Consider the following 23042-nt stretch of genomic DNA (forward strand, 5'->3'; position numbering starts at 1 on the left):
ACCAGACTGTCTCTGTGCACGGTGGTGGAGCTGATTTAAGACCTGGCCTGCAAGGATGGATCCTAGAAGGGTACAGAGGGGAGTGACCTTGGCTCTGGTAAGCCCTCGGAGTCCGCACAACCTCAGCTAGGTAGAAGTGATGGTTGCACAGCATTGTGGAGGCAGGAAATGCCCCTGGACTGTACACGTTAAAGCGGCTGATTTTTTTGTTATGCAGTCTTTGCCTCGATTTAAAAATAAAAGAACTGGGGGTACCTGGGTGGCTTAGTTGGTTGAGCTCTTGATTGCAGCTTTGGTCATGATCCCAGGGTCGTGGGATCAAGCATGGAGCCTACTTAAGATTCTCTCTTGCTCTCAGGGCATTTGGGTGGCTCACTTGGTTAAGCATCTGACTTCAGCTCAGGGCATGGTCTCACAGTTCGTGAGTTCGAGCCCCACATCCGCCTGTCTGCTGTCAGCACAGAGCCGGCTTCGGATCCTCTGTCTCCCTCTCTCTCTGCCCCTCCCCTGCTTGCTCTCTCTCTCCCTCTCTCTAAAAAATAAACATTAAAAAAAAGAAAGAAAGAAAATTAGGGGTGCCTGGAGTGGCTCAGTTGGTTAAGCATCCAACTTCAGGTCAGGTCATGACCTGGCAGTTTGTGGGTTCGAGCCCCGCATCGGGCTCTGTGCTGACAGCTCAGAGCCTGGAACCTGCTTCAGATTCTGTGTCTCCCTCTCTCTCTGCCCCTCCCCCACTCACTCTCCATCTCTCTCTCTCTCTCTCTCTCTCTCTCTCTCTCTCTCTCTCAAAAATAAACGTTTTAAGAAATTATACTAAAAAAATCATACATTTTTTTAAGAAAATTTAAAAAAAAAAGATTCTCTGTCCCTCTCTCCTCTCTCTCTCTCTCTCTCTAAAAATAAAATAAACCTTAAAAAAATAAAAATAAAAAATAACAGAACTGCTACCACTTACTGAGCACCTGTTCTGTGGCAAGAACCATACAGATGCCCTGTTTGAGTTATCACTACTCCTTTGGGCAGCTCTGTGGGGTGGCTGGCATCCACCCAGCCTTCAGACAGAAACCGGCTCAGAGGGGAAGGCCAGGCCGCCTGTTCGTAATGGGAGTCGAGATTTAAACTACACTGGGTCCTTTGCTTCATAGGTTAAGAATGTCTCCGGGAGGCGCGCCCTGGTGGCTCAGTCGGTTAAGCATCCAACTTCCTCTCGGGTCACGATCTCATGGTTTGTGGGTTCGAGCCCCGCGTCGGGCTCTGTGCCAACAGCATGGAGCCTGCTTGGGATTCTGTTTGTCTCCCTCTCTGTGCCGCCCCCCGCCCCCGCCCCGGCTCCCTCTCCCTCTCTCTCAAAATAAGTAAGCTTTAAAAAAAAAAATTCTCTGGGAGGTTTGAGAGGAAACTGGTTCCCAGTAGGGCCACTGGGAAGTGGGGCTGGGGCCGGGGAGGCAGGTAGATTTACTCTGTGTCGTGTGCCGCTTGGGAACCTTTTAAGTTTTGAACCACGTGAATGGTCAAAAGATAGCAGCTCAAAAGATAATAGAAAGTCAAGAAGGAGCATTTTATTTGCGAAAATAAAACACTGCCTCCGTAGTTTCATGTCAGAAACCAGCCCGCCGGATTGCTGTCCCCACTCATCCGGTTGGTAGACTGAGCCGCGAGGCCTCCTTGGTGATCATAGGACGGTGACGCTCCTGGCCTCACGTGGCTGCTGTAAGAATTAAGTGACATCACAAAAGGACAAATACTGTATGAGACCACTTAAATGATGTGTTAGGTCGTCGGGATCGTAAGGACAGTGCAGTGGCGGCTGCTGAATCATAAGGACAGTGCATCAGAATCGTAAGGACAGTGCAGTGGCGGCCAGGGGCTGCTGGAGGGGGGAATGGGGAGTTAGAGTTTCAGATTTGCAGGATGGAAAGGGTGGTGGGGCCGGCTGTACCACATCGTGAGTGTATTTGATGCTGCTGAACTATACACTTAAAAACGGTTAAGATGGCAAATGTTATGTGTATTTTAACACATTTTTAAAACGAAAAAATAATACAGGGCGCCTGAGCAGCTCAATCGGTTAAGCAGCCAACTCTTGGTTTCGGCTCAGGTCATGATCTCATCGTTTGTGGGCTCAAGCCCCGCATTGGGCTCTGCACTGACAGCGCAGAGCCTGCTTGGGATTCTCTCTCTCTCTCTCTCTCTCTCTCTCTCTCTCTCTCTCTCTCTTTCTCTCTCTGCCTCCCCCCCCATGACTCACTCTCAAAATAAATAAATAAAACTTAAAAAAAAAAAAGAAGACTATAAAATGCAGCCAAAAACCAAAACAATTAAATGACAAAACGGAACAAGGTAGGTAACAGTTTGCACGCCACTTGGTCCTTCTTGAGGCCCCAAAAAGTACCCATCGTCCTTCTCCTCTGTGGCCCTTCCCGCCGCGTCCCACACCACACACCTGCACACGGCTGAGTCTGCCTGTCCAGGACCCCCCACACCGTGTAACTTGTGGTTTCTCCTCCGCAGAGAAGGCTACAGATGGCTCCCTGCAGAGCGAGGACTGGGCCCTCAACATGGAGATCTGTGACATCATCAACGAGACTGAGGAAGGGTGAGGCCCGCAGGCGAGGCGGGGGGTGGGGGACAGGTCGGCCAGCCAGCCGCAGTGCAGCCTGCCTCTTGCCACATAGCCCCTCCCCATTCCCACCCCTCCTGGAGTGCAAGGGGAGACCCTCCTGTGGTCCTCCATGCCAGGAGGGCTGCAGAGGTCCTCTGAGTCCCACCCCAGGCAGGAGTGTGACATCTTAGACATTTTGGAACAAAGATTCCATCCAATGCTGTCATGAGATGGACAGGGGACCCAGAGATGCCCTTGGGGGGCTACCAGCCCACACGGCCTCTCTCAGGTCACAGCCTGGCCAACTGGACCTCTTAGGACATCACCTGGGCCACATCCTCATGGGACGCGGCCAGCTGGTGGCTCCCAGCACTGGGACATGGCCCCAAGCACTGTTCTGCACCACATGGGCTGGAAGGGGCAGGGAGACTCCCAGCTTTCTCTGTGAGCGAGAACAGACTTTCATTTCCTTAAGATTTGGAACCAGCAGGGGAGGGGGCCTGAGGGGGTCAGGGGACATGGAGAAGGCAGTGACAGTGAAGCAGAACTGAGAGCCCATCGGCATTAGCTTCTGCCAAGCATTTCTGGTACACAGGTCACCCCAGGACACATCGTGGTCTGGGCTCTTGGTCTCTGACTAGCACTCTCTGACCAGCTGTGTGACCTTGGGCAAGTCACTGTACCCCCCTAGGTCTTTGTCATCAGAGGCAAATATCTCTTTTAGATTCTTCCAGCAGTAAGCCCAAAGTCCCGAGGGGAGCAGAGAGGGAAAGCAGGGTCACTGTCCTCAGGAGAACCCAGGAAGGGTGGGAAGAGGTGGGACCACAGTCATCAGGAAGTACGGAACGATCTGAGAAATGAGAGTCAACAGCTGGAGCGGGACCTCATTTCGCTCTCCATTTCTCACTGGGATAATCCAGCTGGTCTGCGGGGTCCTTCTCAGCCAAATGGTCCCTTTGTGGGGAAAGTGAGCCCAGGCAGCTGGAAGCGGGCAGCAGGCAGGGAGCACCGAGGGCAGCACACAGTGGCTACCGGCACCTTCCAGCATCCCCAGCAGGGGGCAGACCGCAACGGCAGGGCCACCGAGATAAAAGATGGAGGGCGGACAGGCTCAAGGAGCCCCTGAGAGGGCCTGGGGCTGCACAAACCCCCTGGAGAGGCAAGTCCCCATCTCCCTTATAAGCGTTGGCAGAACTGGGGCTCGTGTGTACTTGGGTTCAAGCGCATATGCTGTTGACTTGAGCACTTCCTGTGTTCCAGGCACTGCACGAGGCCTTAGGGACCCAGCAGCGGGCAGAGCAGATGTGACCCTTGGCCTTGAATCTCTGGTCTAGGTCTACCCCCCAGTGGGTTGTGGCCTCCCTGCCGTCCAGTCTGGGCTCCTAGCTGGGTACTGAGCGCAACAGGCCCACAGCAATGGCACACAAGCCTGGACTTCTGATTCCCAGTGCTGTGCCCTCTCTCTGGGCCGCTCTGAAATGTGGAAACAAGTCCCTTTCGAGGGTGACGGCCTGCCCCAGGGCATTGGTTGAAAACTACCCCCACCCTTCTGGGACAGGGGCCCACCCTGTCAGGGACCATGGTCCCTCACCCCACGTATCCTGTGTGTCCCTCACACCCTTGACAGGCCTCCGTGGTTCCTCCACCTTGCCTGCCGCCTTCGCTCGTGTGGGGGAACCCGTGTCGGGGTTCCTGACTTTCCTGATCCGCTCTTGACGGGCTCATCACTGAACAGACAGATGTCTGGCAGACAGCAGGACAGGCCCAGGGGCCACTCCCCAGCCTAGGAAATGTTACTCATGCTCCTGTAGCGTACGGGGCTCTGGGAGGCCAAGTGTCAAGAGAGGACACGGTGCCCCCTCTTTGGGGGGCATCTTCTCAGCCAGGGAGCCCCAGGTGGGTGTCGTGTGACAGTGCACACCAGGGAGATGGGGGACTGGGAGTCGTGGGCGAGGCAGATTTTAGACGTGGAAGTTGGGGGCCACAAAGGCTTTTAGGCCAGAGCATCGGGGCAACATTGATTTCACCTGCACAGAGCTGAAGGCCAGGACGTAGGGGTGAGGCCACCGGCGTGCGTGGGCTGGGCGACAGATGGGGCAGGGAGGGCAGGCTGCCACCAGAGCCTTCAGGGCTCCCCCTGCACAAGGTATGTCCACCCTCCCTACCGGGATGGCCTGGGCCTCTTCAGCCTCTCCCTCCGCCTCCCCGCACGGCCTCCATCCAGTCCCTCCCGCCTCTGCCTGAACCACTTCCCTCCTCCCCTCAGCTGGTTCCATCTCATCCTTCACGCCCAGCCGTGATGCTACCCCAGAGAGGACTCCCCTGACACCCACTCACTCTTACTGCGGGCCCCCCTTCTTTCCCACAATGATGTGGGTCTCCCTGGTCATGTGGTCCTTGAGAGCAGACCCGCACGTTCACCAGTGTGTCCCCAGCACCCAGCATGGTGCCAGCATGTGTGACTACTTAATAAGACCTGAGTGGAAGTGTGGGTGGAGAGAGGAAGTGGCCAGGATGAGGCCCCAGGACTCTGCCCACATGTTATTCGTTTATAAACCCCAGTGTGTATCAGGAATCCTTGGGGGTGTGATGAGTATACAGATCCCGGGAGAGCTTGGTTCAGGGACCTAGGGTGGGAGCCCTGGGTTTTGCGTTTTGTTTTTTTTTTTTTTAATTTTTTTTTTCCAACGTTTATTTATTTTTTGGGGGACAGAGAGAGACAGAGCATGAACGGGGGAAGGGCAGAGAGAGAGGGAGACACAGAATCAGAAACAGGCTCCAGGCTCTGAGCCATCAGCCCAGAGCCTGACACGGGGCTTGAACTCACGGACCGCGAGATCGTGACCTGGCTGAAGTCGGATGCTTAACCGACTGTGCCACCCAGGCGCCCCAGTTTTGCGTTTTTAACAAACCCTCATATCTCCCCCCAAGAGGATTCTGGTGCAAGGGATCTGGAGAATCTCTGCCAAGTATTCATGCCCTACTGAGGACTTTGGCAGGGCAGGCAGTTTGTGTTGTGATTAGAACCTGTGTGTTCAGCAGGAAACAGGACACAGGAAAGATGGATGAGTGGCTGGCTTGGATGGGATGGGATGAATGGATGGGATGGATGGATGGATGGATGGATGGATGGACGGACGGACAGATGGACGGATGGACAGACAGAACCAACCCCATTTTCCAGGGCTTCCTGATCTTAGGTAGGTGGCCCCATGTGTTGAATAAGAAGGTTCCATTCCTCAGCGCATCCTTCCTTTTGTCCTTCTTGTGCCCAGTCCCAAAGATGCCTTCCGAGCAGTGAAGAAAAGAATTGTAGGGAATAAGAACTTCCACGAGGTGATGCTGGCTCTCACGGTGAGTGCCCCATCCATCCGTCTGTCCCTTCATGGTAGAGCCACACCTCCCCCAGGCCTAGCAGGACTCCCAGCCACCCTGGGGCTCCTCTTTCAGGGGTTGAGAAGGAAAGGTCTGTGGGCAAAGTGCTGTCCTGTCTACAGTGTTGGCAGACACAGAGTGGCCATTTGGCAAAGTTCTCTCCAACTTCCTGGTATGGGGAGCAGACACCCTGAGGCCCACATCCCTCCAGACCCAGTCACGGAGAGCTCGTGCCAGAGGACCTGCCAAGTGACACAGAAGCTCGGTGAACCCAGAGCTCAGCAGGGCAGAAAGCCTGGCCGGGCAAATTGGGCACTTGGATGCCCTGGAAAGTGTGCATAAAACAAATGCCGGTGGCCAAGGACGGGCCAGGCGAGAGGGGGCATCCTGGCTGTCGGAGGGGTTTGGCTGCGAGTGGAGACAGCACTCTGTCCCGGGGTCCCCAGCAGCACTTACGTCAGGTGAATCCGGCTAAAGAGCAGGGCACTTCCAGCCAGGAAGGGAGAACAAGAAACGAGGAGGGAAGTTCAGCGCCTGGTCCTGGGTCTGCAGGGTCACCATGGGATTATGGAAGTTCACTGTGGTTTCCATTTGGAGAGCCACCCTCCCTCCAGACTGTATTCGGCTCAGAAGCAGCTTCAGGACAGGCTTCTGTGGGTGCTGAGGCCACTCGGTGAGGGGCCACTAGTGGGCACACCAGCCCCCGAGCCGGGGCACTGTCCCCACTTCTCCGTGTTCCAGGGTCTCACTTGAGGGGGCCCCTCCCGTACTCAGCCTCTCCTCCGGGATGGAGGCCGAGTGCAAGGGTTCTGGGCACTCCTGCTCACGGGCCCCTCACGGCCTCCAGGTCTTGGAAACCTGCGTCAAGAACTGCGGGCACCGCTTCCACGTGCTGGTGGCCAGCCAGGACTTTGTGGAGGGCGTGCTGGTGAGGACGATCCTGCCCAAGAACAACCCACCCACCATCGTGCACGACAAGGTGCTAAACCTCATCCAGGTGAGCGCAGGCAGGCCGGGCCAAGCTCCGTGCCAGCCGCCTTCCGGGCTGGGGAGAGAGCTTCGGGCCTGGCCGGGCAGCAAGGCGCCCCCACCATCGCTGCTCTTCCATCTGCTTCCAGCTCCTTCTCACGTGGGGCTGTCTTGGTGTCCGCTGACTGGAGGTTCTGAGTGCGGGGAGGGGGCTTGGGGGGGGGGGCTATGTGGGCGTGGCGGTCCGAGGACCAGCGAGTCAGGGCATCTCTGCTCTCTGGGGGCGGATAGGTGGGCTCGCAGGGGAGATGGTGAGCAGTAGTTACCGGCCGTGTCCCCCTGTCCCCTCTCAGTCCTGGGCTGACGCGTTCCGCAGCTCGCCCGACTTGACGGGTGTGGTCGCCGTCTACGAGGACCTGCGGAGGAAGGGCCTGGACTTCCCGATGACCGACCTGGACATGCTGTCGCCCATCCACACGCCCCAGAGGGTGAGGAGACTCATCCCGCGGGAGCAGCGGGGAGGGCAGGTGGGGGAATTACCAAGCAGTTTCCCCAGCTGCTCTCTGACGCCCTTGCCCGCCTCGCTGATCCCGGTTTTTGCCCTCTAGACCGTGTTCAGCTCAGAGGCGCCATCAGGGCAGAATTCTGTGGGCACTGATGCCAGCCATGGAGGAGACTCCACCCAGCACACCGCCCCCCTGCCCGTCCCGGCCGCACTCCCCAGTGACACACCCATCACGCCAACCCCTGAGCAGGTAAACAAGCCTGAGTCAGAGCCACGAGGGGCAGGGAGGGCCCCTCTCGTTATGGAAATTTCTATCCTCACAGTGGCCCCACTGGGTATGTATCATTCTTCCTGTTTCAAAGATGAGACTTAGATAAACTCACTTGCCCAGAGCCGCACAGCTCATCAGAGATGGTGGTGGGATTCAAGCTCAAGTCTGTCTGACTCCCAGCAGACTCGGTCCTGCACCTCGGCTGTTCTCCAAAGTGTGTGCCCCACGGAGCCCCTCAGGCAGCACCGGGGAGAGTAAGTGCCCAGTAGGTGGCCCCTTCGGCAACAGCGTCTTCGTCGTCTTTGGGTGGTTTGTTTATGTGCTCAAATATGATTTCATCTGAACAGAGATTCTGGCTAAAAACAGTTCTAACACATCCGCACAAAAAAATTTTTTAACCCTTGCTCTGCACCCATGATGCTTCCCACAGAGCTCCAAGAAGAAGGTTTGGGGTGCAGTGTTAAGATTCCAGGGGCCGGGGCTCCTTGAGTAGCGCTGCAGGATTGAGTAGCACTGTGAGTAGTGTTGGTGGGTAACCAGACTCACGACGCACTGACTTAGCTTCTGTCCCTCAGTTTCTTCCTCCTGGAGTGGGGGGCAAGGCCACCTGGCAAAGCCGCCTGCCCCCCAAGGGATATCTGCAGCCATCACCAAAATAAGCTGGATACATGCTCATTTCATTTATTTATTTTTAAGTTTGTTAATTTATTTAAGTAATCTCTGCACTCAGCATGGGGCTCGAACCTATGACCCTGGGATTAAGAGCTACATGCTCTACTGGCTGAGCCAGCCGGGCGCCCCAGTGTGCCCCCATTTTAGACGTGGCTGTTGGGGTGTGAGCTGAGGCCTTGTGTTGTCGGCATGCCCACTTTTGAGGTGTGTTATGAACTTTAGACCCATCGTACCAGCTACACGTGAAAGCTTAGCTGTTAAAGATACTGGCAAGAGAGACACAGGTCTGTGATGGAAACAAAGTGAAACTTGACCTTCCAGAGTGGACCCACTAATCTCCTGTACTGTCTCATCTGGACTTATGAACAAACCTGCCAGCAGCCCTTCACACCCCAACCTATCTGAAGAGAAGCTTCTGTACTGGGTATCTCACAATAAGTTATAAAATCACCTCCCAGAGTCACAAATATTACTAGAAAAGTTTTCCTAACTGGACATACAATTAAAGTGGTATAAAACCTGTAAAATCACCCTGTGATCCAAATTTCATGTAGCCTAGTTATGCTTTTAACCTTTTTGCCTGAAGTCTGACGTCGGCGTGGATTAAGCCTGATGACATCTAGGGTAAGAAGGTTCTCGTTAAACAAAACTGAGTAGGCGGTGTTTAGTTTCCAGCTCCCCTCTTGTCTCCTGGGGCATGTTAAAGCTTCCAGGCATCCAGTGGTATCACTCCCAGACTCTGTTGTAATTAGGTCCCGTCGGACCTGGACACACTGGGCTTGTGGTCAGTAGTCTTTCCACTCATTTATACCAAGAGTGTTCATTAAATCGGCCAAATGTACCAAACGTGTCCTGGGGTTTGGAAGGTGTCTGTGACCCGTAGTTACTACCTGTGTCTGCACCCGCATTTCTTCATCTGTAAAGGCTGGGATAATGATACGTGCCTCGTAAGATTGTGGTGAAGTTTAACGAGCAACAAAAGTTAAATGCTTGGCATTTGGTAGGTGGTTAATAAATGGTGGCTGCTGTCACAGGCATCGTAAATTTATATACTGACTCTCGTAATCTGAAATCAGCTAGGTCACATGCAGTTCTCAGAACGTAAGCCACTTAATAACTGGACCCATAAGGTATTCCATGGCCAAGGTTCTTCGTCCAGATTAATTTTAGAACCTCCATACCAGGGCGCCTGGATGGCTTAGTCAGTTGAGCGTCCGACTTCAGCACGGATCATGGTATCACAGCTTGTGAGTTAAAGGCCCGCATTGGGTTCTCTCCGTGTCAGCAGCATGGAGCCCACTTGAGGTCCTCTTGTCTCCCTCTCTCTCTGCCCCTCCCCCACCCATGCTTGCTCGCTCGCTCTCTCAAAAATCTTTTAAGTTTAAAAAAAAAAAAAAAAAGGATCTTCATTCTGATGCCTTACTAGACATTCGCAGTGTCCGCAGAGTTCCTGAGACCAAGCACCCCTCAGAGCCCCACAGCATAAGACACTGGACCAGTGGCCCTTCGCCACCTCACCCATGTGGAGACTGTGCAGCCTGATTTATGCTGATTCCCCAAGCTGACACCCTGGAACCCTTTGATCACTGAAGACCTGCTAACATGGTTTTAACAAGTGCTCAATCTGAGTTTCACGCTCAAGGTGGGGCGTGGCACTCATGCTTGAAAGAGCCCAGGACACCAGAACAGACCAGGAGGAGCAGACCAGGAGCAAGTCCTGTCCTCACAGGAGAGGAGAGGGGAGTAAGCTGTCATCCTAGGCAGGAAGCCGGCCTGCTGATTCCCTCCTCTCCCCTGGGCGGGGAACTGCCCTCCAGGGCCTCGTTAGCTGCCATCTTGGCCCCAGGAGATGCTGGAGCCCTGCGGCCGCACTCTGTGGTGCATTTACCTTCAGCTTCTTTCCTTTTGGCCTTCCCTGAACCAGGCTCCCCAGTTTGGAGATGGTAACGGTCGGTAGACCTCTGTGAGGGGGTCTCTGGGGGGGTGGGGCAGTCCCACCACAGGCCCCTTCGTGCCGCGCTGTGGCCCAGGAGCCAAAAGGGGCCTGGCGGGTCAGCTCCCCTGGGCTAATGGCGCCAGCCTCTCCTCGTGAGCAGCGGCCCTGGCCCCCTGGCCTCTCTCACCAGGGCCGACGGTGTGTTTCAGATTGGGAAGCTGCGCAGCGAGCTCGAGATGGTGAGTGGGAACGTGAGGGTGATGTCAGAGATGCTGACGGAGCTGGTCCCCACCCAGGCAGAGCCTGCAGACGTGGAGCTGCTACAGGTGAGCGAGCGCCCAGCGGTCCACGTACATTTCTCCCCCACCCACACTGCAGCTTTCGTGACTTCCTCTGAACTCCTTGGTCACAGTGGGAGGGGTTAAAACCGGGGACTCTGGACCCCAGCACTGCCATTTTCTAGTGGGAACAAAATGGCCCCTCCTGCCCCAGCTTCCTCACCTGTAAGATTGTTCTAATAAGAGCTTTTAAGGTCTGAGTGTGACATGAGAATTAAATAAGGCTTTGCATGTAAAACACCAGCCCTGGGCCTGGTTCCGAGTAGGCCCCCAGTCAATGGTATTGAGGAGAAGCTTGGAGGTGGGATTTCCCCCCTTCCAGGATTTGAAGCTTAGCAGGCAGGTATGGGAGCAGCGCTGGCGTTGAGAGTAAAGAGCAGGTGGTCTCGGGCCCTGGGGCAGGTGCAAGCCACCGGCTTTCTCTCCATATGTCACATGTATTCCCGCAGTCCCATCCCCAGCTGGGAGCCACTGAAGGCACCACCCCACCCGTGGAGGTCAGTTCACAGAGGTGCCAAGAAAGCAGGCGGGGGGGGGGGGGGGGGTGCAGCGACCAAGGCCCAGGAATCACCAGCTGTGAGTGCTGGGTTGACATGGGGACAGCTCACAAGCAATGAGCACTTCCTGCACACCAGGCTCTGATGTTAACACTTGATACGCATTCATTCTTCACTCCGTCCTCACCGCACCCAGCAGCAGACGGGTTCTCTCATTATCCCCATTTTCTAGATCAGCCAACTGAGGCAAAGAGAGGTCATGGAATGTGCCCAGGGTCATGTGGCTGGTAAGCAGCAGAACTCGAGCCCAGGAGCCTGGCTCCAGCCGCTGCTTTTCGGCTGCTGAGAGGGGTGGGTACGGAAGTGGGAACAAAGCCACAAGTGTGCTTGGTCACAGGAGGAAGAGAGGGGAGGCCCACAGGGTGTTGAAAGTGGCTCCGGCCCCTCCCTGCCCCACAGTAAAGGCAGATGAGGAAATCCTCAGAGGGGGTGGGTAACAGGGTCTGAAAGAGAACCCAGGTCAATGTCGGGGCAGTGTCTGGTCTTCATGGGGCCTCTAGGAGGAATGTGCCAGCACGTGGCCACAGTCAGCAGTGCCGACGACCGTTTGAACCTCAAGACCTCGACCCAGGCGCCTGTCCACCTTGTGACAGGTACCTGAAGAAAGAAGAAGTCAGTCTTACAAAGGAAGAACTTCGAATGCTGTGGCTTTTTTTTTTTTTCTTTCTTTCCCAAAGGAGTTTCAACATGTAACTTGCTGATTACAGATCGGTCACAGACATGGCGACTCAGTGCCATGGGGGGTCCTGGAACAGGAGGACATTAGTGGGAAAACAGCGACACTGGAAGAAAGTCTGGAGTTGAGCTCATAGGGCTGGGCTGGCGTTCACATCTTTGACAAATGCCAAACTGAGAAGCCGGGTGAAGGGGTTACAGGAACTCGACTACCTTGGCAACATTTCTGCAGATCTGAAATTATTCCAAAGTAAAGAAGTCTTTAAAAAGAAATTAGTGGAAACAATGAGGCAGAAATTCAAAATCGGGGTTCGCAGGTAACAGCTGGAGTCCTCTAGTTCATTTATTTAGGTTTTGGTGACAGAAAGATCCCCGTCACCCAGAGAAATGGCGATTTGTTTCACCGGCCCCTTGGGGGTCTTGGTTTTTCAACTGAGCAAAAGTGGTGGCTGGAACCGTAATACCAAGTCTGCATGCAGCCAGGTTAAGCCAGCAGCCCCGCCTCACATGTTACTTGTCTCCTGCATGTTCAGTATTGGTGTAGAACACTGGACGTGGGAGCCAGAGGCTTGTTTGCGGAACCCCGAAAGCTGTCCTGGGAGCTTGGAGTCCGGTTTGGAAACCCCTCCATCCTCCAAGGCGGCACAAAGGCTGGGGCCCGGCCCCTGGCGATGGCCTCACTCTGGGCCCAGGGACTATGGCCATCTCCCTTCCTGCCTCCTCAGGAGCTCAATAGGACGTGCCGAGCCATGCAGCTGCGGGTCCTGGAGCTCATCCCCCGAATCGCCAATGAGCAGCTCACGGAGGAGCTGCTCATCGTCAACGACAACCTCAACAACGTGTTCCTGCGCCACGAACGGTAGGCCGGCCGCCCCCGCCCTCTCCCTCCCCTGGCTCCCTGTTCGCACCGTCTGACCTCCTGTGGTCTCCCCCCTTCCCCGGCATGTCCTCAGCTGTCTCCTTCCCCGGGGGGGCATGAAGTCCGCCCAGCCTTCCAGCCACCTCTCCTCTCCCTGCCAGGGTCTACCCTGCTGCCGTGTCCCTGCGTGTGGGCCTGGTCTGTCCTTGCTCACTCTGCCACTGCCTGGCTCTGGGGCTGTGGACCAGTTACTTGACTTAATTACGGCCCTTTGACTCTTTGACTTCACACTGCAAGCAGCTCACTTAGGCAGGAAAATAATTTATTAGGAGAATACCCTTTATGAAATGGGAAGCTTTCAGAATCCAGAAAAGAGCGAAACAGTGAGGCCTCCCAGCAGAGTAGGAAAGAAAGATCCCAGGGCGGCCCTGGGGACTGGAGGCAGAAACTCCCAGGCCACGTCCCCAGGGTGCTGCCATCAGTAAATGGGCCCCGCACAGTTGCCCACTTTGTGTCATTCTGTTCAAGAGAAGCTGATTGGCTCAGCTTTGTCATTCCCACTGGGTGGAGAAGGGAAAAGGGGCCCTTGAAGGGTCACAAGGAGATGGGGGAGGAGCAGTTCCCCGGAGGGCACTCAGGTGCTAATACAGAGAAGGGGTGCCAGGCTCTCTGTGTCTGAAAACGAGGTCCACGGCGGTACCTGCCCTATGGGGTGATGCACTTAGCAACCAGGGGTCCCTGGGTCACAACACAGTTATTGCAGCCTTCTCCAGCCCTTGTTCATCTCACATCTTTGTCCATCAACACACAGGTGATTGAGTCCCTTGAGAGTGGGGCGGGGCTGCCGTGGGCCACGTCTACGCGGCCTCTCCTCGCTGGCTCAGTGGAATAGAAGTGTCCCTTTCTGCCATTTTGGGGTGTGGGCTGAGGTGGCCCAAGGACCCAATCTGGGGATGACTGGGACCCCCTGACACCCACAGGCATCAGGCCCGGCCTGATATCCTATGCCTGCTGCCTCCTAGTCCACAGTCATACTCAGTCTTCGCCGGGGCTTCGCGTCTGGGAGGCAGGTTCCACCGTCGTCCCCTTATAAAAGACGAGGCCGAGCTCCAGAAGGGACGTTAATGTACCCACCGTCACTCAGTAAGTGACAGGGCCAGGACTCAGCAGACCACGGCCTTCTCCGCCCACCTCAGCAGCCCCTTGGTGTGTCGGGAACGTTTCAGGGAACAGAACTCACCTTTGCCGTGTGCCGTGCGTCCGCATTTTCCTCTGTCCTGGCCCGTCCCTGTGTGTGTGCCGGTCACGACCGGAGTGGGCAGGCAGTCAAAAATTCCAGTTGGGACACTCTTGCCAGTGAACGAGGGGCACTGTTACCCGTCCCCCAAGGATACACCGGCAGGGATACACATCCCGGGCGTAAACTGGGTCTGTCACCCTAATCATGACCCGCCAGGTGGATTGGGAGGCCTGCAGTGTGAGGAACCCTGCCCGGGCTGGGCTGTGCTCAGGGGCCTCTCTGTCTCTCTGACTCGGCTCGTTTCTGTCTTCGTAGGTTTGAACGGTTCCGAACGGGCCAGACCGGCAAGGTAAAGGCGCTTTTCTATGACCAGATCATGCCCGTGCTGATGTGGGAGAGGAGGGCTCCCTCCCCAGACAACCTGCACAGGATGTGCCCTCTTGTCCAGACTCCTAGAGAAGTCCCCTTCTAACTTTTTATGTCACTGTCCCTTTAAGGTAGCTAAGGCCCCCGCCACCAGCTAATGCCGGCTTCCCAACCCCCCAGGGGGTGCAGCTGAGCTAGGGGCAGAGCAGGGAAGACTCCCTCATTCCCAGACAGAGCTGCCAGGGCCCTGGTGGCATGTCCCCCAGCAACGGCGGCATCTCCCTTCTCCCCAGGCCCCGCAGGAGGCCGAGGCGGCGGCCGACTTGATCGACATGGGCCCTGACCAGGCGGCCACCAGCAGCCTCTCGTCCCAGCTGGCGGGAATGAGTAAGTTCAGGGTGGGGATTCTGGCCGAGGGCGCACGACGGTGCTGCGGGCACCCCTCACTTTTGGGGGTGCCCTACCAGTTTGGGGCTGGAACGCCAACAGCAGAGCGTTGGCCCAGACCCCGCCTCGCTGGGCTGAACCCCACTGCAAGGTCGGGCACCCAGGACCAAACACGTGGGGCTCTTCCCCTCACAGCCCACAGCTCCTGAGCTCCCCGGGCCTCAGGGGCCCCCTGTTCTGTGGTCGCCCCTCAACACTGAATTCTCCATGGCCTGAGCCATCGAGGCGAGCTTGGCCTAGTCTCTTGAACACCCTCCGCCCCCTCTCCTGTGTAAAGGGCAGGAATGGGCCCTTCCTCGTGGGTCGTCGCGAGGACTGAGTAAGCTCACACATGAAAGGGCCCCAGGTCGCACCAGGCCCAGGGTGCGCTCCCGGGACACGCTAGCAGGTGCCACCATCGTCACTGTGATTGGTTTTCACGCCGCTGGCTGCCTGCTTGTGCTGAGCCCAGGAAGTATGTCAGAGCCCGTTCTGAATCACTAATGTGAGGCTGCTGGAAAACCCAGCTGCGCATGTGATCGCCAGCCCACCGCACAGCCGTGTCCTGTGCCAGATGCGGTGGGCAGCGTTTTACTCATTCTCACAGCTGCCCCGGGGAGGGGGACTGTGACTCCACCTCAGAGAGAGGAAGTCACGTACCCACGGCCCCTCAGCCAGCAGGGACCTGGCTGCCCCATCCGGATACCCGCGCTGTCCCACCCCGCACCCACCCCCGCCGCCCCCCTGCTTCTCCAGAACCGTCCCTGGGCCTAGCAGCTCAGCCGCTGCCCAGTGTGCAGGGCCCTTCATGTCCCCTTCTGTCTCTGCAGACCTGGGCTCCAGCAGCGTGAGGGCTGGCCTGCAGTCTCTGGAGGCCTCGGGCCAACTGGAAGGCGAGTTTGACATGTTTGCGCTGACCCGCGGCAGCTCTCTGGCTGACCAACGAAAAGAGTGAGTGGCCCAGCCCCACCCTGTCCCCTGCATTGCGGGCTCCCCATCAGGGCAGAGCCTCTCCGGGCCCCTGAACCCAGCCGCGTGGCACGCCGTGTGGAGGGACACACAGTCTGCTGTCTGCACCCCCTCGGGATGGCAGAGCTCCCACCCCCTAGGTCAGTCCCTAGTGGCCCCAGAGGCAGACTTCGTGCCCCACGAGCAGGCCTGGGGGGAAGAAGGGACGCCTGTGGTTTGATGAGCAACTGTGTGCCAGAATCTCACATAATCTGATCAGATGAGGAAACTGAGGCACTGAGAGGCCGAGTCATTTGCTCTGAGTCAGACCATTGATATGTGGCAGCACTAGGATGGGAGCCCAGGGCTGCTTGTCCCCAAACAGTGTCCTGCCCGGCCTCTCCCCACCACACCCCCCAGGGCAGGCAGAGAAGATCCCTGATAAAACCTCAGGGACTTGTCTAGTCATTTCTGTTGCTGCCTAGCCACCCTTAATGCCCCAAGAAGTCCCTGTTGCCCCACCTGGGTCTGCTCCCTCTGCCCCAGGGCTGGGGTTCTGTCCTTTGCTGAGCTGGTGTTTTCAGGGAGGTGCTTTCGGCAGCCACGGCAGGCCCCTTGCCTTGACGTCTCGGGACTGGCCCCACACAGGCTTGGCAGGGGAAGCAGTCTGCTTGGTACTCTCAGCCCTTTGCTCAGGACCCTGGACTGCGCCACGGGCAGCCAGGATTTACAGCCAAGGAAAGCTCTGGATTAAGGGACTCCCTCAGCAGATGCCCCAGCCTCCCCGGTGGTCATTCTGGTCAGTTGAATGGCCTTTGGCCTTCCCTCCTTGCCCTGTCTTTGGGAACTGTCAGTGGGCCTCTGAGGGCCCAGCCATGCCCTGTCCACACCACACATCCAGGTCAAATCTGATAGGCTGCAGCTGGCCCTGCCTGCCGCCCGGACCAAACCCTGGGCTGCGAGCAGCGTTTTTAGTCTGGGCAGTCTGCGCTCACGAGGCCCAGTGCTCACGGACCAGCAGCTCACAGTTGCCGTGGAGTTTGGGGCACGGAGAAGCCACTGTGCGGGTGGAAGCTAATGGGTCCACTGGGATGTGCAGCCGGGAGGGCCGCCCGCCCGCCCGCTAGGCCCCAGCAGGCAGCATGCTGGCCACGCCGGAGAGCCCCTGGCAGTCGGCCCGGCTCGCCAGCCCGGCGAGGCTTGCTGTTGCTCTGTTACTCCCTTGAGAAGCAGGCCCTGGGGGGCAGAGGAAGGCGTCCCCGGCGCCCACAGTCTCATGGGGAGGAAGGTGCACACAGCACCGCCATGCGGTGCTTATGGCCGCCCTGGATGGGGGTGCCGGGCACTGTGGACACACACGTGGTGGCAGGTGGCTCTGCAGAGGGTGCTCAGGCCTGGACCTCGGGGATAAGGAGTCGGGAAGGCCGTTTCGGGCCATAGGAGAAGCGTGTGCAAAGGCTCAGAGGCAGGGAGAGCGTGAGATGCTGGGGTGGGGGGAGGGGAGGGGAGGGGACATCTTGGGCCTTCTCACGTCATGGGATCCCCTGCAGGCCCTCCCTGGGTCCCTGGGGACTGGTTTCCACCGCAGCAGAAAGCGCGTGGTAGGGACCAGAATGCCCTGGTGTCAAGTTCCTCTTTCCTTTGTTCCGCTTGGTGGTCCCTCCCTTAGGCTTCTGCTGGGTCTTCTAGCCCCGGGCCCGCCTGACTGCCCTGCCCCCTCCCCCCCAGGGTGGGGGGGGGGGGGCTCTTGAATCCTCTGAGGCCTTTTCTGCCCACCTGGAGTCTGGCCCACACCTCCTTCTGCCTTCCCGGCTCCTGCTTCCCTCCAGCCTCTGCCAGCTCTGCCTCTGCTCACCAGGAAACCAGCTCCTTGCCAGCCACACCCCAACCCCAGGTGGCACAGTCGTGGCCTCTCCAGCCGACCAGGCTAAGGACAGCGACAGGGAGCATCTCTCTGAGCCAGACGCACCCTAGCCAGGCTTTGCTGGAAGTAGGATGCTCTTCTGTATTGTCATCCTGGGGACACACTGCGCTTCCTCCCCAGTGCCGCTGTCATCCAGGTGGCCCCCGGGCCAGTCCCTGCCCACCAGCTTCACCACAACCTTCGGAGACACCCGGCCCAGCATCTGCGGCTGGGCCTGGGCGTGGGCCTTGCGGGAGCTTCCTCTATCCCGGGTGTCTTCACCTCCACTGCTGCAGGCATGGCCCCGGGGGGACGGCCAAGCTTCGGCCGGAGGGCTGTGGGGGCAGGAGAGACGGAAAAGCAAGAGGTGGGGGCGAGGGCGTAACTAGAAAAGAATGTATTGTTCTTCTGAGTGAAGAAAAGCATTGATTCCTGTATATTCCTAGGTCTGAACATGCCTTATTCTGCCTTTTTCCACATGCACCTGCCATGTCTTAGAAGGAGGGACAGCAAGGGGCTACTTCCATACTGGGAGTGGGCAGGACGCATGGCTCAGTCTTAGACATCACTTCCTCCTCACCAGCTCTCAGGGCCCGGACTCAGCCGGGGATACCAAGCTCCAGGAGGGCGTGAGCACACCGCCCACCACCCTGGCTTTCGGGTTGGCTCCAGCCCAGCCCTGCAGATCATCCCTAGCCCAGGGATGGGCAGGAGCTGCGGAACTGGGGGTTGAGCTCATGATGGCACTCTTGCGGCCGCCTCCACAGGAGGGAGTGGACTCCAGTGCCCTCAGAATGGCTGCCTGGGAATTTGGGGGTCTTCTCCCCAGAGGCCCTTTGAAGTGCCAGTCTCCCCCATTCCCAGGAAGGCCATTTGGCATTGCAAGGGTTTCGGTCGATAGGGTTCGGGTTCCTGAAGCCTCGAGCTGCCTGCCACCACCCCCCCACCCCCCCGCCCCCAGACCTTCAGGGCTTTCCATTTGTGATGGGGATTCTGCAGCTCACTTCTTCCCCTCAGAACTGGACCGAGCTGGTGCCGAGGCCTCGCCTCCTTCAGCTGATGGTCCAGAATGAGAAGAGCGGCTCCTTCCAAGAATCAGGGCTGAGTGCCCAAGGCCGCCTCTGACGTCCCCCTGTAGCAGCCAGGAGAGACCCCCCTCCCGCCCCAGTCCTTTGCCACACAGCTTTCCCCTGACTCCTGCCTTATTCTCTCGCTCCCCGCGACTCATCTCACACACAGCAAACACCTTCCCTGTGCTCAGCCCCTGCCCTCTCTGCCCCGCCCAGCTGGTGGCATCCCCCAGGACATTTAGTGTTTCTTTCTTTCTTTTTATTTTTGAGAGAGAGAGAGTGCAAGAGTAGAGGAAGGGACAGAGAGAGGAGGGGCAGAGGATCTGAAGCGGGTTCTGCACTGACAGCAGAGAGCCCCATGCAAGGGCTTGAACTCACGAGCCATGAGATCATGACCCGAGCCAAAGTCAGATGCTTAACCAACAGCCATCCAGGCGCCCCATCCCCCAGCACAGCCAAGACGGGGCAGGGGAGAGCTTCCTGCTGGGGCGCCACGCAGGATGGCACCATGTGGGATGGCGCCCCGCCCAGCCATCTGCACGTGTGTCTACGACAGCGAATGGAACTCTCCATCCAAAGGCAGCCTCGTACAGAACCACGATTTATTACCTTACAAAATGGAAGCTGCTCGGGGAGCCTGGGTGGCTCATTCGGTTAAACGTCTGATTCTTGATTTCAGCTCAGGTCAGGATTGTCACAGTCGTGAGATCTACCCCCACGTCGGGCTCCGTGCTGAGCGTGAAGCCTGCTTGGGAATCTCTCCTCCCCTCTCTGCCTCTCCCCTGCACCCGCTCTCTCTGTCTCTCAAAATGAACATTTTAAAAAAAGAGGAAGCTGTTCAAAGAAGGGTCTGGAGGTGGGAATTCTCCATGGGGATGGGGCACTGGCATGGTTTCTCATCCCTCGAGTTTGGCCGGATCCGATGAGAGCCATTGGTGAGCTTGCTCGTGGCCTTTGGCCAGCGCCACCTTCCCTCACTTCTCCAGCCTCGGCTGCCTGTCATGGTCACACGTCTAAGCCCGGGTCTACCGTCTGCAGGCAGGCAGGCGGGCGGGCGGGTGGGCCTGCAGAATTGGAGCCCGTCCTGAGGCCTGCGCTGCCCCCTGTCCAGGCACCACCCGGGGCCACACAGGATGTGAGTCCAGCTCGCCCCTGCCCACCCGTGCATCCCGCCCTCGGTCAGCACGCCTGGTACCACAGGGCAGAACTCATGGTCGTGGCCTCTACATTTCAGGGTGAAATACGAAGCCCCCCAAGCAACAGACGGCCTGGCTGGAGCCCTAGATGCCCGGCAGCAGAACACTGGAGCGGTAAGCAGAGGGTCCTGCTGCTGCCTTGTCCGGAAGGAGGGCCAGAGGATGCTTGCCCCCCGGTCCCACACCCCCACCCACCATGTGCTGGGCCCCAACGTGACACATCCCTCTCCTCATCTGGTTCCGTCACTGGCCCCTTGTAGCTAATGTGACACCTCCCATTTCACAGCTGAGGAAGCAGTCCGAGAGGTTAAGTCACCTGCCCAAGTTCACACAGCAAGGAAGGGCTAGAGCAAGGACTCAGAAAGCCCAGAGTCCCGCAGCCTGGCTTCCCAGCTGCGTGTCCGCGGACAGACTGCTGACCCGTAGCACGGTTTACAGTGGGGTGTGCGAGAGGGCGTGTTAAGGGGCTCGGCAGAGTTAGAGCTCCATCAGCATTGTACCTCCCCGCCTCCCTGGAGACCTGTTATTTGCAGGAGTGGGGACAGGGGGACAAGAGGACATACCCTGAAACTTCAGGGAGGCCTCCAGGGGTGCCATTTTCATTCCATCAAATTGACTGACGGCGTATGGAGTGATAGCCACATGTCCGGCACTGCACACGCTCTGTGGGTGACCCCTCCTCCTTGGCAGGAACTCCAAGTACAATTCTCACCCCTTTGGATTTGTTCTAGATTCCCTTGGGGTGGGGGGAATTTCTGTTTCAGTAAATGGACAGAGTAGCTCCTCGGGAGGTGATTAGAAACGGCTGGGCCCAGGAGTCGGCGAGGCAGGGGGCAATGAAGGCAGACGGCCGGTGACAGCACAGGCTTCTGAGGCCAGGTGGGACTGGGCGACAGGAGACAAAGCCTGAGGGGCAGCAGGGACCAGAGGGCCTCGGGTAGCCAGGAGGACCGTGTGAGGTGGAGGCCACGGCCAGGCTTGAGCAGAGGGGCACGTTTCTCTGTCCATTTTAGAAGGAACCAGCATGGAAGCTGGGAGAGCAGCTAGGAGGGAGTGGAAGTTGCCCAGTATACAAGTGGGTGGGGGGTCCTGGCGACTCCCCAAAGGCATCCCCAGCATCTCAGGAGTCATTCCCAAGTCAGAGCGGAGCCAGACCTGGAACACCGTGGAGGCAAGACCAGCTAGAGAGTCAGACGTCTCCCGTGTGTGCCATGTGACCCAGCACCAAGCACAGCACATTTGCACCTGCGTCTCAGGGCCTCCGGCTACTTTCCTTTGTAAGTGGCCATCTGTCACAGCCGTGCCCTGTGCCAGGCACCCTACAGCCCGCCTTTCTGAGCCATCACACAAACCCTTAGGTCGTGTTGTTATCCCCATTTACAGGTGAGAAAACTGAGATCGAGAGGCCGGGCAAGTGAGGCAGCAGAGGTTAACATCCTTAGCGTGATGCCTGGCACAGAGTGAAGCGTTCAGTCTCCCTGGTGCTGCTGTGTGGCTTTCCCCACTTACGGACAAGAAAGCCCAGGCTCAGCATTGTGAGGTGGTTTGCCCGACACCTCACAGTCCTGGGTCCTGGCTCCATAGCCAGTGCCGGGAGCGGGAGCCCCAGATGGCCTGCACAGCTCTAAGGAACGGAGGTGGACACTCCAGAAAATCTGGCTCCCAGATTCCACATGCATCCGAAGGCTCTGGGAGCCGTCCGGAAGCACTTCCCTCTCAGGCCACCTGACCCCTCGTGGGCAGAGGCGAACTGCACAGGCACCCCTTCCGGTTGCAGATGAAGGACTGCAGCCCAGAGACAGGTGTCCCTGCCCCGGGGCTCGGAGCAACCCCGGGCATGACAGGAACTAGAACCCAGGTCTCCCGGCTCCTACACCACCTTCAGTCAGCCACAGGGAGGAAATACACACACACCTCTACTTGCAGGAAAGAGGAAGTTGGTAAATCATTGCTTATTCCTCTCTGATCACTTGAGAGATTGAAGCAGCTTCTGCCCGCGTCAGGGTGTGGTGTTCTTACAACTGTCCGTAAACACCTGCTCCCGAGGTGCATGAGTCTGGCCGGGTGGTGGGGAGGCTTCCTCCCGCTAAGCCGTCGGGACGGGAAGTGCCAGCTCTCCTGGCAGCCGGTGTTTGCCCCCGGGGTTCACAAGTCCCGTGACTGCGGCTGCTGGACAGCGTGCCCCGGGCCCTGTGCCGGGTCTGTCCAGGGTGGGGGAGGCAGCTGGGGGCCGGCGAGCTGGGAGCCGGGACTCTAGTCTCCTCATCTCTGGGGCCCTAGGGAACACTGACTGCCCATCAGTAAACATGAGGGGACTGGGCAAACCAACGTTCTAATCCTGGGGTACCCATCAGAGCCCCTAGCGGCCAGCACACTGGTTAATGGCTGCCTTCTCAGCCCTTCCGGGATTGCCCGGGCCGCTCCCAGGCTCGTTGTGGAAAAGGAGGAGATTTGCCCGGTGCATTCAGGACCCTGGGGTCCCAGGGCTGTTGTGGTTCATCCCAGTGAGACACCCTCCACTGCTTCCTGTCCCCCCTCACCTGCCCCCACAGCACCAGCCTCCACAGGCGCACACACACACACACACACACACGGCCTCCTAAGGTGGTAACGGGACTCCCGACCTGAAAGGGGCGTCCACATTGGAGAAAGCTGCCAGCATACCAGTGGCCCTGGCCTTCCCGCCACCCTCAGCCTGACCCTTTCTCACCCAGATGGGAGGCAGCCTTGAGAAGAGCCTCAGTGACTGGATGATGAGACAAGGCATGGTGAGGAGAGGCCAGGCTGGCCCAGAGAGCGGAGGCTGCCACTGGCAGGAGTCCCGCCCGGGGTGGGACTGTCACAGGACAGTTTAACCGAATGAGCCCCAGCTGCCAGACTGTGACAGACTGTGACTGTGACAATCCTGACCTGAGCTGAAATCAAGAATTACCTTACAAAATGGAAGCTGCTCGGGGAGCCTGGGTGGCTCATTGGGTTAAACGTCTGACAGAGGGGTGGCCCCTCTGGCAGCTGGGAGGTGACCGGGGCTCGCTGGTTCTGGGCTGGGTAGAGAGGGACAGGTGCACGCTGCCCAGAGCCCTTGCTGTTGCTTCCGGGAAGTAGGCGCCGGCTCGCTCTGCTCTGGGCGCTTC

At 57.8% G+C, this 23042-nt stretch overlaps 1 protein-coding gene across 5 annotated transcripts in view; it reads left to right on the forward strand.

The window, feature by feature from the left end:
* The window catches only part of TOM1 (target of myb1 membrane trafficking protein), a 42863-nt gene that overhangs the window by 17012 nt on the left and 2809 nt on the right, over positions 1–23042 (forward strand). For 4 of the 5 annotated variants that reach the window (XM_027070893.2, XM_027070894.2, XM_053226717.1 and 1 more), the window contains 12 exons: positions 2512–2596; positions 5878–5956; positions 6825–6974; positions 7300–7434; positions 7555–7701; positions 10540–10656; positions 12626–12759; positions 14315–14348; positions 14659–14752; positions 15622–15742; positions 19947–20022; positions 22623–22676. In XM_027070893.2, coding sequence (XP_026926694.1) covers positions 2512–2596; positions 5878–5956; positions 6825–6974; positions 7300–7434; positions 7555–7701; positions 10540–10656; positions 12626–12759; positions 14315–14348; positions 14659–14752; positions 15622–15742; positions 19947–20022; positions 22623–22676 — 1226 coding nt within the window. The remainder of the gene's footprint in view (positions 1–2511; positions 2597–5877; positions 5957–6824; positions 6975–7299; positions 7435–7554; positions 7702–10539; positions 10657–12625; positions 12760–14314; positions 14349–14658; positions 14753–15621; positions 15743–19946; positions 20023–22622; positions 22677–23042) is intronic. The other variant, XM_027070895.2, reaches the window with a different exon arrangement.

The sequence above is a fragment of the Acinonyx jubatus genome, chromosome B4 (genome assembly GCF_027475565.1).
Source record: "Acinonyx jubatus isolate Ajub_Pintada_27869175 chromosome B4, VMU_Ajub_asm_v1.0, whole genome shotgun sequence".
Lineage (NCBI taxonomy): Eukaryota > Metazoa > Chordata > Mammalia > Carnivora > Felidae > Acinonyx > Acinonyx jubatus.